Source organism: Corvus kubaryi, unplaced genomic scaffold (assembly GCF_017639235.1).
Source record: "Corvus kubaryi isolate FWS band 111438036 unplaced genomic scaffold, C.kubaryi_AGA036_p1.0 68, whole genome shotgun sequence".
Lineage (NCBI taxonomy): Eukaryota > Metazoa > Chordata > Aves > Passeriformes > Corvidae > Corvus > Corvus kubaryi.
Genome location: NW_024582056.1, coordinates 21,362,292 through 21,379,614, shown reverse-complemented (window position 1 = coordinate 21,379,614; position 17,323 = coordinate 21,362,292). Strand labels below are relative to the sequence as shown.

The 17,323-nt window shown below is 42.5% G+C and overlaps 1 protein-coding gene across 1 annotated transcript in view; it reads left to right on the top strand.

Moving 5' to 3' along the window:
- Window positions 1-3,723: 3,723 nt before the first annotated feature.
- GLIPR2 (GLI pathogenesis related 2) overlaps window positions 3,724-17,323 on the top strand; it is a 26,443-nt gene continuing 12,843 nt past the window's right edge. Inside the window, exons 1-2 of the mRNA XM_042048706.1 lie at window positions 3,724-4,127; window positions 16,992-17,100. Of these exons, the coding sequence (XP_041904640.1) occupies window positions 4,115-4,127; window positions 16,992-17,100 (122 nt within the window). The 5' untranslated portion in view covers window positions 3,724-4,114. The remainder of the gene's footprint in view (window positions 4,128-16,991; window positions 17,101-17,323) is intronic.

The window sequence follows — 17,323 nt, the reverse complement described above, 5'->3', positions numbered from 1 at the left end:
ACCACCATTTTTTGCCCCATTTTCCTTTTCCATTTTTAAAAATAAGCAATTTTCTTGTTGCCTGATACAGCTTTGTGCATAGTTTTACAGTTCACTCATGGTTCTTGTCACTATACATGATGTTATTCCTATGTGATGTTTTTATAGTCATATAAATACTGTTGGTCCTTAGGGTTGCTTGTTAAGGGTGTCTGGGGAAAACAGATTTGTTGCATTTAGAATTTCTCACAAACTTTTTGTCTTCATGGTTTGACTTGTGGAGAGACTGCTCAGTGTTGCATTTAAAAGAAGGATGGGATGCATCCACACCTCCCTGGCAGGGCCTACATGTGACAGTGTTGTCATATGTCTGTCCCAGTCTGTGTGGACACCTAATTGTACCTGATAGATGCCAACTGAAGGAATGAAGTAATGACTCAAAACATTGATGATGACAGGTATTTGCATCAACTGGGCCCATCAGAGCGTGCACATGTGAAAAGGTTCATCTCAGGCTTTCTTAAATGTGTCTGAACTTGCCTATGAGCAATTGGGGATCTGCACCGGCAGCAGCTGGCGGGCTGTTACTTCCTCACTTGCACTGCTACTGGCACAGAAATCTTCAGGCTGAAATCCATGATGCTACCGGGGCCCTCGCAAGAGGCACACAGTTGCCGTGGAGCCCTGCTGAGGGGGGTGCCCTTGCCAGATGGAAGGGGGTATTTAGCTGTGTGCAGGCAGACCTCTGGGAAGACAACAGGTAACCTGGGATCTGCCTGGGGCTCCTTGCTCTATCGAAAAGACATCTGTTTAGTCCTGAGTTTCTACAGATTTAGCCATATATGGCTGGCTGGTGGAAGGTCCTGGAGGAATATTGAAGGCTGTCGGCACGGGGCTGTGAAGACCAAGCTGTATGAGACAGCAGGCAGCAGCAGTAGCACAATCCAAGCTGGGCCCAGAAATCCACACTGCCACTTCCACCACTGGCCTTGCCAGGTCCACAGCCCTGGGGCAACCTGTGGGGCACTGCAGGAGTGCCTGTGGCTACCAAGGGCTGGTCACAATGCAAACAGCAGGTCACACGGGGCAGGCTGGGCACAGGAGAAAGAAAGAGAGGTACAGGAAGCTTCCAGAAGAGACAGAAGAGCAAAGAAGGGAAGTATCTGGTGGCACCAGAGGAGGTTATGAGACTGTGGGCATTAGCATCAGTCACATGGAGGTAAAGAGAAGTGGCTGATGTGAGTGGGTGAAATGGATTTGCTTTGTTAGGAGAAAAGGGAAGATAGGATAGAAGGAGGAATATTTTGTCATCTGAATGGCCCAGAGTCAGTCTGACACCAAAATTTTAGCCACAGATTTTCAGGATGTTGATGAAATAGCTCTACTGCAGATGAGTTATCACTAACCCCCTGGTTGTAATGATTCATGCACTTCCTTTCAAATTCCATTTTTCCTTCTTGTGTGCTCTATAACCTATTTCCAGAAAGAGTATTGGTTACACCAGTCTTTACTAGTTAAATGTTACTTTTTCTAGCCAACTGTTTTTGTTCTGCTTTCCTTTTAACAGGAAGATGAAACAACTGAAAATTAGTCAGTCCACATTGTACCCTTTTTTCTGCACCTTTTGCAGAAACATTTAGTAGGTGTTGCCATAAGAGGCAGAATGCTGAACTCATCTGACTGCACAGGGCATTTCTGTATCTGTAAGATAGTTTCCAATGCCTACTATTGGATAATACCAATGTCACCCTAATATTTTCTCTGTGTAAAGGAATCGTGCAGTAATTAAACAAACATGCATTTGGAGGTGCTTTGATACATCATAAAGCAAATGGAAAATCCTGTTTGTTATCATTCACATTCGTTTGATACTGCCTGAAGCTGGTAAAAGGATATTAACGGCTTACAGCTTGAAAATTTCATTAGCAATGACTTTTATTTAATCATTCTCATTATTTTCAAAGGCTTGTTTGCATTCTTAATTATTAGTGTACATTCCTCCTCCAAATTCCCATCTGGTAATGTTCTTCAGTACTATTCTTTAGTGTGGAACTTCCAGCAGGTGATGTTAAAATACTAAAAAATCCCAGCTCTCTCCGTCCTCTTCGCTTTTGTGTGTCTCAGCTTACGCTGCTTTCCTATCTTTGATGAGTCATTGCATTTACTTTGCACTGATACTTTCACATTTGAGACCTGAGCGGTAATTCTGATTTCCTTTTCTGATCAGAAAAAGCTCCATTTTTTTTTCTCCTGTAGGTATCACTGGATTTTTGTCAGATCAGAGAAACCCTCTTTTCCAAGTTGTGACTTCACAGGATGTTGTGTCAATGGCATGCAGGTGTACCTGATCACTTTTGGAGGTACTTGGTGCGTGGTTAGCAGTCCAGGTCCCAAAGGGATGTTGCTTTATAATTCAGCTGAATATTATGAAGATCTAAAACATAAACGATATAAAATATAACAATCAAGTATGAGAATATAAATGAACATTTCAAATACCAGAGACTCCCAACTATACAAATATAAAATTGCTTTTACGCCTTGTCACGGCCATAGGGTAGCACTGGCTATTCCTGAGTATTGATGCATGTCCTTAGAGTAGTACAGGCCAGTATTTCAAGTTTAGCAGAGCATTTTAAGAGACTAGGAATCACAGACTGGCCCATGGTTTGATCACTCCTGCAAGCAAATAAAACAGCACCTTTTTCCTGATAGGGCTCTGATAGTACCAGCTCCAGCTCTCCACCCTGCTCCTCAGCCAACTACTGCCACTTGCAGCAGAGAGACTGGGAAGAGATTTCCTTCGAAGAGATTTCCTTCTGCACCTCCTCTAACCTCTTTCTCCTGCTCTGCTGCCTGCCTTGCTACCAGCAAAGGAAAATGTCAGGCAGCTGTGAAGATGAACATGGTCTCACGCCCTGCGGTTTCTGCTGCTGCATGGTGGTCACTTGCCCTCATGCCTCTTCTCAGTGAACCCATCAGCTGTCAGTGACACTCCCTCAACCTGTGTTTCAGCCCTGCCAGTGAAGAAGGGAAGAGGAGCAGTGCATTGGTGAAGGGATGTTGCCTTTCCCCACCTGCTGCTGCTACTTGGTTAAGAAGAAAAAAACCCTATCCCTGCATTTTTTTTTTCTTTTCTTATCATGGAGCTGAGCCTACAGAGGTGGACAAAGGATGATTAAAACCTGCTGAGCCAGCAGACTTGGCACAAAACCAAGAAGAACCTTGAAATATTGAAAGGCATTGTAAAAAACTGGTAACCTCAGATGATTTTTCGTGATGATGAGAAGATGAAAGCTGGAAACACGTAACTGAATTATTGTTTGTAGATATGCAGCACTTCTGAAGTTAAATCAAAGTATCATGTTCGCTGTAGTTAAAGTAGTTAATATTTGCCAGATTAGCTTGAGGCGTTTGATGTAATGTGAAGATAACAGTGGCACAGCGTGCTTACACAGATAAAATGAGACATACTCACATCCAACCCTTTTCACAGAAACACACCATCAGCACAGTTCCTCTTCAACCTGCAAAAGCTTATTTTACTAATACCTTGAACGGATTATGTTGTAACAGTGCAGGAAGTGATTCATTTTAGACATGAAAATGTAGTTATACTTCAAAGTACTTTATCACTTTTTTGTTTCAACTTTATGTACAGCAAGTGGGTAAAACTTCTAAAGCATTTAGCTGTATGAATTTGCCCCATGTACTCTACCCACCGTGGCAGGAGAACTATTTGTCAGCAGAATTTCTTCTCACAGCCTACTCTTATCAATAAGACACATGTGATTACTAAGCTAAAATGGTATGTGAAAACATATGGTGTTTTGGAGCTGCTTGGTTACTGTGGAAGATAAATAGCTCCTGACCCTAACCAGGATCTTTTCGTGAAAAAAGAGCGGGGTTCCCATGCCTTATAAAGGCATGGGCAGGCTTATTCCAGCGCTCAAGAAGGGGCGGTAGCGGGTTCGTGCTGCTGAGTTTTTTCCAGCAGCGGTCGCAGGCGAATGAAGAAGTTGAGCTGAAACTGCGAACGCTTCATCCCGGCACAGCGGCAAAACTCAGTCAAGGGAGGAGGAAGCAGGTGAAATTAAAAAAAAAAAAAAAAAACAAAACCGAAATCCACTTGGTCATGGGAAAATCAGGTGAGCAAATGCCTTCGTGCAGTTGGCTGTGTGTTCGCACGAAGTCCGTGCCTGGTTTTGTGCTTGGAAAGCATTGCTAAAGCGTTCAGTAGCTTTCCTCGGAGAAAGCTGCTTTCATTTGTGCATGGTACAGCCTGGGAGGAGCTTTCTCTCTGACAAAGGGTTAGACTGGAAAAAAAGAAAAGAAAAGCGACCTCCCTCCTCAGCCTGCACAGTTTAGAGGTAGTTGTATTTCATATACAGTTTATATTTTGTAGCGTAAAGTACTTTTGATTTGCTGTAAAAAATGACTATGAGCCCTGTAGCTTTAAAGTTATTTCGTGTCTTGCTGTCTGATGAAATTTACCAGCCTTGCAGATAAACAGCAGGATGCTTCGAGGGGGGTAAGCTTTACCACCCTTCCTGTCGGAAGGATTTAGGTTTAAGATTTGGTAACCATTTAACTGAGGACAGCCTTGCTCAGCTCCTGAGTCTCTCCCCAGCTGTGCAAATATTCTTCAAGACTTTTCCTGCTGCTGCTGCCTGTGCTGTTGGTTCTTTCCCCCCTGCTGCTGGCTGTCTGTGTGCCCTGCTCAGTTTGGGTTGGGAAAGACTTCTCTGAAGCTGCCAAGGAGCCAGAGACCTTAAGAAGGGAATGCTCATGCGCCGGGTATTCTCCACTTTTGTCCTGTTAAAGCCATGAGTGAAAATCTGCCCCCAGTTTCTGAAACAGCTGTGAAACTGAATGGAATTTTTTGTTCTTGTGCTTAGGGCATAGTTTCTGTGACAAATCAGAGCCTGGTGGCACGTTGTCTGTCTGTCTTGTGTGTAAACAGCACATATGGGGATGTGCTCAGCAACACCTAGTACTTGATTGGCTCAAAACTATAGGCCTCTTCAGAGAAACTTAGGGAAAATCTTTGTGTGAGTAACACTTTAAAGGGCCTCAGCATGGGTGTATTGGGATTTTTTTCCTTTTTCTTTATTTTTAAAGGTCAGCTTCCTAGATGAGATCAGAGCTGTTTGCAAATGTGACCGTAAAGGGCTTACTGGTGACTGTAAAGGGCTTACTGGTATGATGCCCAGTCCAGGCAAACCACCTGCTTTTTTTTTTTTTGCAAAGTCCAGCTGCCAGTGGGTGGGTTTGGCAGCTGGACTGGGATAAATAACCTCATAACAATTTAAGTAAGTGTAGTTGCTGTGAAGTATCAAGTTCAGCACTTCCCATGCTAACAGCATAAAAAGTACAAATACCAAGTAAGTGTAGTGCCTGTACATTACATTAACAAAGCAGTAGAGATACTCTATTGTGCACCTCCCAATCCCCAAAGGAATAAAAATCTCCTTTTGTTTTAATACATGCAAATTGCTAAAACAGTCATGAGGCAAGAACCATTTTGGGTTTTTGCCCTGCACATTTATTGCTGTGCATTAGTTGATTTTTACAGACTTAGGAACAATGACAGATCAGAAACTCCCTATGCCAAGGTTTGAGTAATGTTTGCACCCCTGAGTGGTTATGCAAATAGAGCTTGAGATCTAGGTACCTGTTAAAAATGTTTTGTCACTTGTGCTGCACTTTTAAAATCAATGTTAAACTGGGTCCAGATTACTGTCTTTGAGCTGTGTGCAATATTTTTAGATGAATCATAAAACTGAGATCCTGTCCTGAAAATTGGTTTATTGACTAAATCCCATCTGCCCTTTCTAGTGCACTGAAGTCTTCAAATTCCTGTCTGAGATCATTCAGTGTGGTTTGCCTTTGAATGGGGAGAGCAGCTGTTTTACAGAGTACTGCTTCCTCTGTGTTTTGTGTGCAATACCTCGTGTTCCCTCTGTAGTACTCTTAAGGTGTGATGCAGGGAAGTTTCTCTGTACTAGGTAGGGTACATGAACATGTAACAGGTTGTGATCTGTCTGACCTCAGAACAAGCTCATTTCTCCTCTCCTCAGTCAGAAAGATTAAGGCAGAGATTACCTGAAGGTTTAATTTAAGGATGTTCTAATTCATGACAAGTGGGGACACTATAATATAAATGAGCAGTTTCTTTAACTTTTTGTTTTTGCTAAATCTGTCTTGAGGTCTAAATATCCCCATGCAAAGAAAACTTGCTGTTAAAAATGTCGGTTCTTCAATAAAAACTCTCCAACAATGTTGTATTACTAGTCGTTAGATTATATTTGAAGCAATGTTCATTCCAAGTGTCAGCAGAGCTGGAGACTTACCATTGCTTTGCTTCGTTGAATAGAGCTGAGTGTCGAAAGCATCGGCACCTCTGACTCAGCTTTTTTCCTTGGAAGCTGCAGGCTGCTGAAACCAAATTCATACTGCAACTTCCTTGTCGGGATTAGAAAAATGCCTCCCGTGGTCGTAACTCCTGCAAATACTTAAGCCAAACACAGAGACCCCACCTGCCCTCCCCCAGGCCTTCTCTTTTCAGACTCCATTTGGATAGTGGGGGCTGCAGGCAGCCACTCTCACAGGTCCCAGAGCGCCCTAACCAAGAAGCCAGGGATAAGTATTTCTGCAGGAAAGGAGGGCTGGTGAGCTGGCAGCTCTCCGTTGCCCTGTTGCTGCGAGAGCCGTGCTGGCAGGGCTCTGACCGCGCTGCAGCTGTGCGCGGCCGGAGGCCGGGGTCCTGCGGGCAGCCCGCGCCCCGCAGGGGATATCCATCCCTGCGAGCAGCTGCCGGCGATGCTCAGGAAAGCAGCTGGCTGCAAGCTCCACTCCTCCGCTTTGGAGCACGGGGATTTCTGCTGAGCAGTGGGAGTCTCTGAAAAGGCTGGGATGGTGGTAGGAAAAGGCTGCTAAAGGCCTCATTTCTTCCACTTCCCCCCGGGTTCAGCCTCGTGGGGGAAGGGAGCTCGCCCTGCGGGGGAATAGCCCTCTTTATTCTGGCAAGTAGATGCAGAAGGTGTCAAAGACAAGGTCACGCTCAGTAAATACTGCTATCCTTTTACAGAGTTTGGCTTTCTTTTTATAGTTTAGTCTTATTTTTCTGCTGTTTTTTTCTCATTTTTTCTCCCTTTTACAAATGTGGGTGGGACTCCAGAGAAAGGGCAGGGAGTTACCCACTGCTCTGCATGTTGACTCAGTACAAAAAATAGAGAGGCTGAGAAAGGGTTTTGACAAAAGGAAAAGAGACAGGAACCAGACTCAATGCAGTTTTCCATGCTGGTTTTAATCTCATTTAGAAGCATATGCTGTTTATTAACTCTTAAGATGCATCTTCAGAGTACAGTAAAAAGGATTGTTGTGTTTTCTGCAGAGCGAGCTACATCTTCAGCTGAAGTTCTGACTTGTACTTCAGCATCCCAGTAAGAGACAGCTGTGGCAGGTCATGACAAAAGTACAGGCATACTAGAGAATGCTTTCTGAGAAATTAGATACTCCTAAACTGCCAAAATGACAAAAAGTTGTGCTGGCTGGTTTTACAGGACCAGCGGGGATTGGGAAGATGGATTGTGCTGAAGTGCTAGCAACTGAGCTTTTGCATTTGATAACACTGGGACATTTGCAGAACTTGTCAACACAAGTTACTTTTTCTTTACACCAGAACTGAACTGGAGGTGTGGTGGGAAAATGACCTTTCAAAACCAAAGTTAATTCAATTCATAACCCCACACCTCCAGTTTTTGTATGCAGAAGCCACTGATTGCTGGGTTCAAGTTCAATAAGTGGAAAATAAATAAAAGTTCTTTATGATTCCAAGAATGCATCAGGCTTTGGCAAACAGTATTCTGGGCCAAATTTTTGCCTATCTGTTGAACCATCAGAGTTTTGTGGGAGAGAAAAGGAGAATGTGGCAGCCATCCCATGCAACAGTGGTGGCTCCTGTTGGCTGTTAGATTATACCCTTAGCTCCTCATGTTCAAGGCAGATAAATACCAAAACAAGTGGGAAGGGCTCAGGAAGAATAAGATAGAATGTGATGGTCTGTAGTAGCCAAGACACCCACCAAGGTTTCCCATGCTATTGCTTTTACATTAGAAAAAAAAAAAGTTGGGCATGAAGAAAGCTTTTATTACTGGAAACATTCAAATCCTGCATTTTTTATCAGTACAGTTGGTAGTGTCTATCTTACCCAGGTTTGAATTTACTTCTGTTGCTGTTGTATGTGCAGGAACAAAAAGTATGAGAAAACAAATATTTTAGCTGTTTTGTTGTTTATTACTCATCCCAACAGGCCAGAAGGCTATGTCTGATCTCTCTGTAGAGGCTGTGCTGTTCTCTGGAAGATAAGTTGGGGCATATCTCTGTTCTGTTTTTATAGGCAGATGTAGGCAAGTTCTGCCCAGTCTGTGAAGGTCTGAACAGCAGCCAGAGCTGGGCTGGGTGGCCCTGCAGAGGGGGATGAGGTGAGGCTGTACAGGTGCCCAGTCTCCCTGGTGCAGAGCTGGCCCCTGTGCAAGTAGGTGTGAGGAGGTGGTAGGAGTCTGGGGTGTTGTGTAGGAAGACAATATGGGCCTGTTTAGGCCACTGCAAACATCATTTAATGTATCCCTGGAAATGTTCAAGGTCAGGTCGGATGGGGCTCTGAGCAACCCGGTATAGTTGAAGGTGTCCCTGCTCATTGCAGGAGGGTTGGACTAGATGACCTTCAAAGGTCCCTTTCAACACAAACCATTCTCTTATTCTATGATTTTATGAAATAAATATTTTTTTTCCTAGATTTTGAGTTGTGAGAACTGGAGTTTAACCTGTTGAGCAGTGAGATGAGAAAGAGATGATGTAATTGATAGTAAATGTGAGTAAAGAAAGATTTCTGTATCTCCCTGCCTGACTTTGGCTACTGTATACGTGAGTTCACACACATCAGTGATCAGAAGAAGTGTGCATGGCCATATTTCCATGCCTCAGGGAGGTGCATAAGTAAACATACTTCGAGCATTGCCACAGCTATCTTGGATGTCCTTGGCAGAAAAGCAAGGTGGGAGGATATTGGAGCTGATGAGATTAAAGCTGGTTCAGGTATGCCTACCCCAAGCCATGACAGAACATGAATGGTAGGGGTGTAAAATGAAGGTGCATATCCCAGGAGACATGAGATAATTCTTCTGTCTCTCTTTGGTTCTTGTTTGCAAAATTCTTCACTTTGCAAAGACATTGGTTGGCACCAGACAACTAGAAGTGCTATGTCAAATGAACTTGGCACTGGGTAAAAACAAGGTTCTGTCTATTGCTGTCCATCCCCAGAGCATAAGAACATGCAGCATCCAAAATACGAACAGGTGACCACAAAAAATTTACTCGATTTCAATTCAATTACTTGTTTGCAATTACTCAAAGCAACTGATTTCTGTTGTTACTCATTAGTGAATACAATTGTGCCTTATTTTCCTCTTAAATGACTGTAATTATAAAATCTAAGCAGATACGATGCTGGGGAGAGAAGATTGCTTGAATTACTTCTCCTGCAAAGTGTGGTTCTAACACATGCAGGTCATTTGTGGCTTTGTATTTGGAAGTGCATGTGCCTTAGGAATTCTGTGGCAGTTAGATTTAAGAATAGAAGGCCTTTCTGATGGGAGAGTCTCCTTAGTCTTTTTGAAAGGGATAGCAGCATACACATTAGCTGCCTACAAAGGTTGTCTCTGTGGGGGTGGTGCATGAGTACAATATTCAGGTGTCTTTCCTGGCAGAACAGTAATAAAAGCAATACTTTTGATTGCCTTTCATGCAAAGCCAGGACTGGCTGCTCTGGAGATGATGAGCAATCAGTTCCAACCTTATGTAAGATGAACACTCTGTGGAAGTGACTGCTTGGTGTTCTGATTGTTGGTCAGTTTGGAGGAGACAGGGGCTACAAGCCAAGGACTTCTCCTCATACCCTTGCCTCCATTGAAAGTGAAAACTTGGTTCTGTCAGTTCTCGAGACCTCAAGATTGCTGATTAGTGCTGCTTGGTGTTTAAATGTGTGTATCACAGAAGGCTCTGCTGCTTCTCAGAGCCTTCTGTGCAGCCTCCAGTTTGCCAGGTGTTCCTTTTTAATCAGGGCAGTCAATTGCCTTACTGTTTATAAAAGGCCTTAAGTGAGGAAGTAATCAGCACTGTCTATTATAGCAAGAATGGGATTTGCAATCACTAGTGACATGACTAATGTCATTGAAATATTATTGCATTGGCAGCTTCATATTCTCAGGCTACATGCCTCAAACTGTGTATTGTGGAAAAGACTGTTACATCATGTGGCACAGGTAATACAAGGTTATTAATTTGGCGGTTTGCCATAGAACAAGACCAGATACTAAAATAAGTGGGGTCTTTGTCCATCAGGTCCAGTTAACTCTGACATCTCAGTGTTGTCCTGAAGCTCACCCCAGTGATAAGCAGATGTGTGAGCAAAGTTCCAGCAAAACTGGATGCTGAGAATCGTCACAGAAACTCCTCCCTGAAGAAGGATCTCCTGAGCTGAAGGGAAAGCTATTTTGAGCAGCAAACATAAGAACGTTCCAGGAAATTACTCTAGTTCAAACTAGTATCTAATTATAACTCCCAATTCCTTTCACTTCCATAAGCAATACTTTCTCTTCTAACTTTTTGTAAGGTTATAACATAATCCAGGTTGGAAGGGAAATAATGACCAACAGTTATGGTATCTCTCATAAATGCCTATTGTATGGGATGGAGACCTTGCCCCTTTATTGAATCCTTGATTGTGTAAAAGGAGGCAAGGAAACCCCACCCAGGATACAATACTTTCTAAACATAGTATGATTTTATCTTTCCTTTCCTCCAGGATGTATACATGGTTTCATTTCTTCTGTGTATTTCCAAGCAATCAGCCAGTTTTGTTACAGAAAAGGGAAGTTTAATACTGAGGGAGACCAGCTTTTACAGCTGGAAGTGATTAATGAATTGGAGTATCAGATCCATGCTCCCAAATGACGTATTTAGGAATAGCATTAAGGGCCAGTCTTGGAAGATGTTACAGTCCTAAATGGGGGGCAAGAATTTCTCCATGCAGTTAAATGCACGGAGAAAGAAACATGGAACATTCACTCCCTGTGTTGCTGCAGACACCAGCCAGCATGAGACCACCCTGAAGCATTTATGACTTCAAACCAAAGTGCTGAGTCAAAGTGCAGTAGAACATAAATGTCTTCTTAAAATGTCTCATATCAATTAGACCTTCATCATTTCTCCATAGAAGGAATACTAGTCTCACAGTGTGAAAGGCTCAGCTAGGGCTGGTTTCCAGAGAGTTACATTTCAAGTGAGGAAAAAGATTAATAAGAAATATCAGTTCTCTTAGAAGAGTCTAGGTGCAAATGTGGTCTTTGGAAGCTGGGATGTCTTTTACTCAAGAATTTTGTTTGTTTCCAGTCTGTAAATATACTTTGTGAAGTTTGTCACAGCACAAATATCAGTTAGCTGGGACAGTAACAAAGGACTTTTTGTTGTAATTACAGTTTACAGTTCCCTAAAGCTTCTAATAATTTTTTTCCGCAAACCTGTTGGGCATACTAAAAGCTGTATTTGCTGCATTCTTATTCCCCAACCCACTTCTGCTTTCAGAGTAGAGCAATTCTGCAGAATCAAGGCAGACTGAAGCTGTTTCAGTTTTAAAGCAAAGCTTTAAACTCAGTGTTTAAACAGTTACTTGATTACCTTTTATGTGTTTTCTATCTACTTTGCATGTGTCTTCTCCATGTATTCTGGCACTTGGCTTCTGTTGTGGTTTAGCCATGGTATTCTCCAATTTCGTGTTCCCACTGAAACCACCCCAAATGACGCACTGCTCTCTGACTCCCCTCTCTCCCTCCCTGTGGGTGGCTGGAGTGGAGAATTGGAGAAACAAAAAGTAAAGATATGTTGAGATAAGAACAATTTACTGGAAACAGCGATGAGAAACAATTTACTGGAAACAGGAGGAAAACAAAGAGTAACAGCAACAATACTAATAGAAAAATGTACAAGACAGGCGAGCGATTCATATGCAAATGTTCACCACCACTTGGAGCCTATGATACCTGATGGTGCCACACTACCTTGACGTGGAAGACACCCCTTTTCCCACTCCTGGAAAATGATGTGAGGTGGTACAGAATAATCTCCAGGTCCTAGCCATGCTTCCTCCTGGCTACTGCAAAAATTAACTTTGTCCTGGCTGAAAGGAGGACAGTTTCTTTCTGCCCGGGTTCTGGGCCCAAAAGACTAACATGGAAGTAACGTACAGTGTCCTGTTATTATTTGACCACACTTCTAGTGATTTATTTTTAGGGGAAGATTGAAAAGTGGGATTATTATCTCAATTTACCTCTAATGCACACCTTGGGTAGAGAGCTTGAAGCCTCTGTCATGGTTCAAAGAGAGATTGAGACAGACATAATGGTACCCTTCTGTGTAGGATTCTGAATGAGGTTTGGTTCATAGAAACATAGAGCAATTTGAGTTGGAAGGGACTGTTGAAGGTCCTCTGATACAACCTCCAGAGCAGGTGTATCTTCAACTACATCAGGTTGCTAAGAGCCCATCCAACCTGACCTTGGATATTTCCGGGGATGGGTTATTCACCACCTCTCTGGGCAGCCTGTGCCAGAGTTTCACCGCCCTCATCATAAAAAAAATTCTTCCTTACATCTAGCCTGAACTGGCTTTCTTTTGTTTTAAACCTGTTACCCCTTGTCCTGTCACTACAGCCCCTAATAAATTGTCTGCCTCTGTCTTTCTTATAAGCCCCCTTTAAGCAGAGGTCACAATAAAGTCTCCCCAAAGCTTTGTCTTCTCCAGACTGAACACTCCCAACTCTCTCGTGTTGATTGCATTATATATTAATTATCTGAAGGCTAAATAGGAAAACATAGACTTTATGGAAAGTAAAACATTGCCGGTGAAGATTAATCCATGAACAACAGGGCAAAAAGCACTGAGAAGAAATGATACCTCTAGAGATTGATACAGGGCTCTTTCTTGAGTCACCGGCATGGATAGTTAACCATAGAAAGGTATGCCTGTTTTGCTAGTCATGTGTGTGCCTGGTGTAATGTTGTGTGTCCTGAGTGCTGAGGTGAAGGCTTCCCACAGCATTTCTGTTGTGTCGGGATTTGATGCTTTGTGGAACAATTCACTGTTGCTGTGTTGCCACTTCGTCTTGTGGCTCTGCACGACCAGTGGAGTAGGTGCAGTTGACAGCTGCAAAGGTGCTGCAGGGCAGCTCGTGTCGTGGAACATGTGTTTGGGTAACTCGCCTCTCTTTTGATGTCCAAACTAAGGGAGAAGTGGCAGGAGTAGGCAGGGCTCTAAGTGATGCCATGAAGATTTTTTGCCTTTTCTTTTATACCCCTGTTATACCTTTTTTACAATTTCTGTATTCCTAGTGCTTTTGCCTACATTCTTGGACTTGTTTGTCAAGCTGAGAGACTAAACATTTTAGAAGCTTCGTAGCTAGGGATCAGTGTGCCCCAGACCCCAAGGTCCTCTCCAGAACACATTCTGTAAACTCAGATAGAACCATCCAGGGGAAGGTTCCTTGTGGAGGGGGGCTCACTCGAGTCTCTCATTGGGGAATCTTTGATAGATATGCTAATTAGTAAAACCTATAATGTTATACCCGATATTTTGGGGGGGCATTTTTGCAGGGTGCATTTCGATGCATATGACCTGGACATGTGCACCTAAGGATCCTTAAAATAAATACCGAGGTAAAATCCCTTTTCCCCTTCTAACCGTGTATGACTCTTGATTTTAAGACCAGGAAAAGGCATCATAAGAAGAGGCAGTATGGATTCAGGCATGAAGAGCTCTTTACTCAAGAAAGACTGAGTAGATAGCACTGTTTAGAGACAATAAAAGTAGAGAAATAGAACACTCTGAAAAACAAATGTGATGGGAAAAGGCAACCTAGATTCCTCTGCTTATTTTTCCCTAGTCACACAAAGTTGATCAATGAAAGTGGAAGTCCAAGAGCGTAACAGCTGTAAGGTGTGTTCTGTACCACATCATAGCCTAGAAATTAATTGTCACATGCTGCCATTATCTTAGCCAATGTTCCAGAAGAATACAAAATAGAGGTAAATAATTGATAATGAGGAGCAAGCAACTGTATCTAATACCTTTAGTTGTTTTACTTATTAAGCTGTGTAATGATTCATGACCAAACTTAACTTCCTGGCAGTAGAAAATAATTTTTTGTCTAGCAGCTTAAGCAGCTTACATGAAGGGAAAGAAGTACGTCTCCACAGCTGTTTGGGAAGCTGTTCCCATTTGGGTGGGAGCCTGAAAACTCCCATTAACTCTCACTTTTAATGTCTGGCTTCTTGGTGTATGGAACACTGGTAAAATGGAAAAACTTAACATGCCTTCTGAAACAAATCCGAAATATATCTGGCAGTTGGGCGTCCCTCTCCACACATCATCAGGCACGGGAGAAGCTGTACAGAGGGAGGTGGTTAGCACATGAGCTTGAGTCACAGGAGATAAGCATTTCTATAGCAGCCACCTTTGAGGGAAGGGGAGGATGGAGCTTCTCCAGAGACGGCATAGCAGTGCCTGCTGTAGCTAGAAGCAGTTCAGTTTTGTCCATGACTTGTTACTCTTTGTAAGTCAGAAGGTTGGTACAGAGCTGCATTATGCAGTATTTCTGTCAGTGGATGGACTGAGCACTGACAAAATCTGTATTTCAGTTGGCTTTTTTTTTTTTTCCAATTAGAATTTCAATTTGCTGTTGTCATTGAGAGCAAATAATTTGAATACAAACTCCCATTCTTGCAGGTCAGACTGATTATCTCCTATTCAGTGCTGAGCAGATGGGATATTAAGTCCAGGTGATAACAGCCACAAGTTTAGCATGGTCTCGAGCAAAAAACCCGTAGCCTGGAGTATGTGATGCAACTTTCAAAACCGTGTTTTTCAATGTCTTTAATTTGTAGGTTGTTTTAACATTTCCTTGCTGTAAGCTTGGACCCCTGCATCAGGGAAGGTGGTGAATTGGCTGCAGGCTTGCTTTCCTCAGTGGCTTGTGATAGATGCTGTAGAAATCAGGTACCCCTATGACACAGTAGGTCAGAGGTTTAGGACTCTGGCCTGGCAGGATCAGTGAGCTGTGAGCAATGGTAACAAGAGTGAGGGGACAGGTTCATTAGCAAAAAGGTGTTTGTGTGCTCGAATACCAGAATGAAGGTGCCTGTTTTGTTTGATGATGTACAACTTGTGATACACAAAATTGAGGGTGAACTGAAGAGGAGGAAGATGGTGGGCAGATGTCACCTTGCTCAACAGGGCTGCTGTGTTATGCCAGCAAATTGATACCAAAAAAGAGAGCCTGAAAGCATGTTTTGGAGAATATATTAGATATATGTCCATAATGACACTGTAGTCAGGAAAGAGTCAACCCAACTTCAAACTCTGCTCAAAAGGTTTGAGGTACTGCATGAAACTGTAAGGGCTTTCTTATGTGCATTGGATACTGAGATTATTTTAGGCTGCTGTATTATCCCAGCACTGTTGAGGAAACTGGAGAGAAGTCCAAGAACACCTTAAAGCATGGGAGTGAGCTGGGTAATGACCTTAGGAAAAATTTCTGAGAGCAGCGCATGCAAACTGTCAGCTCTGTTGAGGGGAAAGTGCATCATTACAAACAGCAGAAGAGAATAATGCTAATACAGCAGAGAATGATTGATTTTAGTTGTTAGGATTGAGTAGTGAGAGGAAGATGAGAAATCTAAGGTTAATAACAGGAAATACTTTCTAGTCATGAGGCCTGTTTGGGTTTCCAAAGTGTCTTACAAGGAAAATGATGATAGTCGTGCTAGTTGGGATATTCAGAAATGAAGCTGATGCATCATTAATAAATATAAAAACCTGTGTCACAGTAAAGTGAGTTAAATTCTTAAAGATTTCTCTTGCCCTGTTCAGATGCTTCAGGAAGATAAAGTGAAAATTGTCTTTCTGTTTTGAAGATGCTATCTATACCACTCCAACTGTCCCAATACCCCGTTTCAGGTTCCAAATTTCTCATTAAGCAGCAAATTCCACAAGGTGACCAATGGAAAGACTTTTTCCCCTCCGTGAATCTTGGGGAAAATGAACAAAGTCATAAAAGGAGGTAACATGAAATTGCTGTCAAAGTGAACTGCACTGTGACTGATTGCTTGTCCTCTGTCTTGTGGTGCTTAAAGCCTCAAGTTCACCGGAGTACAAACATGAACTCTTTTAAAGCTTTGCAGTAATTTTGCAACTCAGATGTTTACTGAATACACTCTAGCACAGGGGAAGAAGTCATCCCCAGTAGTCATTTCTTTCCTTACTGCTTGCTGTTTGTGAACATTTATTTGTCTTGAGCCAAATAAAGGTGCATTTTGAGATGTCTATGAATTTGTACTATGAAATGAATAAGAAGAATGGTGCATGTTTCAAAGTACTTGCAGAGATCTAAACATTTTATTATATTCATTCTCTTCAGGTGGTGCCCTGACTAATACAGATAATTCTTGCATACAGGGACAATCATTTGCATTTTTAATGCATCTCCTTGAAGGACTTACTTGTTGCTTACACTGAGATTGGAATGGTGATGCAGTGCAGTGATAGATTAAAACGAAAGTCAATCAAACTGACTTCTGTTTTAAACTGACAAACTGATTCACTAACCTTAAATCACCTTGCTATTCAGGAAAGCAATCACAGTTTTCTTCAGAAAGGATCACAGTTTTCTTCAACCTTTGGTGAGTCTGTAGCTTCCCGATGGGAGTGTCTGTTAGATTTTGTTTCTGGATGGAAGTCATTAGTGGTTCATTTGATCCTGCTCCCAGGTAATGTGGGTGGTACTCTTGTGTTCTTCTGTCCAGCCTGCACCAGTGTCTTTAGGCACAGGGAATGCTTTTTCTCTCTTCACTAATGTCTGTATTTGACAGACCTTTCAATTTTTTTTAATGTGATTTCAGCTTCCAAACAATTTGCTGAAGAAGTCTTGAAAGCACACAATGACTACAGGAAGAAACATGGAGTCCCTCCTTTAAAACTCTGCAAGAAGTTAAACAGAGGAGCCCAACTGTGAGTTCAGTCCTTTCTTTTCTCTAATGAGATTTGTGACACTTTCGTCTGTTAGGTTTGACTGTGTTTACTGTAAAAATGTTTGCCTTTTGACATGCTGTTAACCCAATGAAGACTTACTGAGTAGAAAGTGAGGGACTCCACTCTTTTGTCCCCTCTTTCTCCATCACACAGCATTAGCTGGTCACATGGACACTTCTGTGGTCACAACAGTATAAATCTT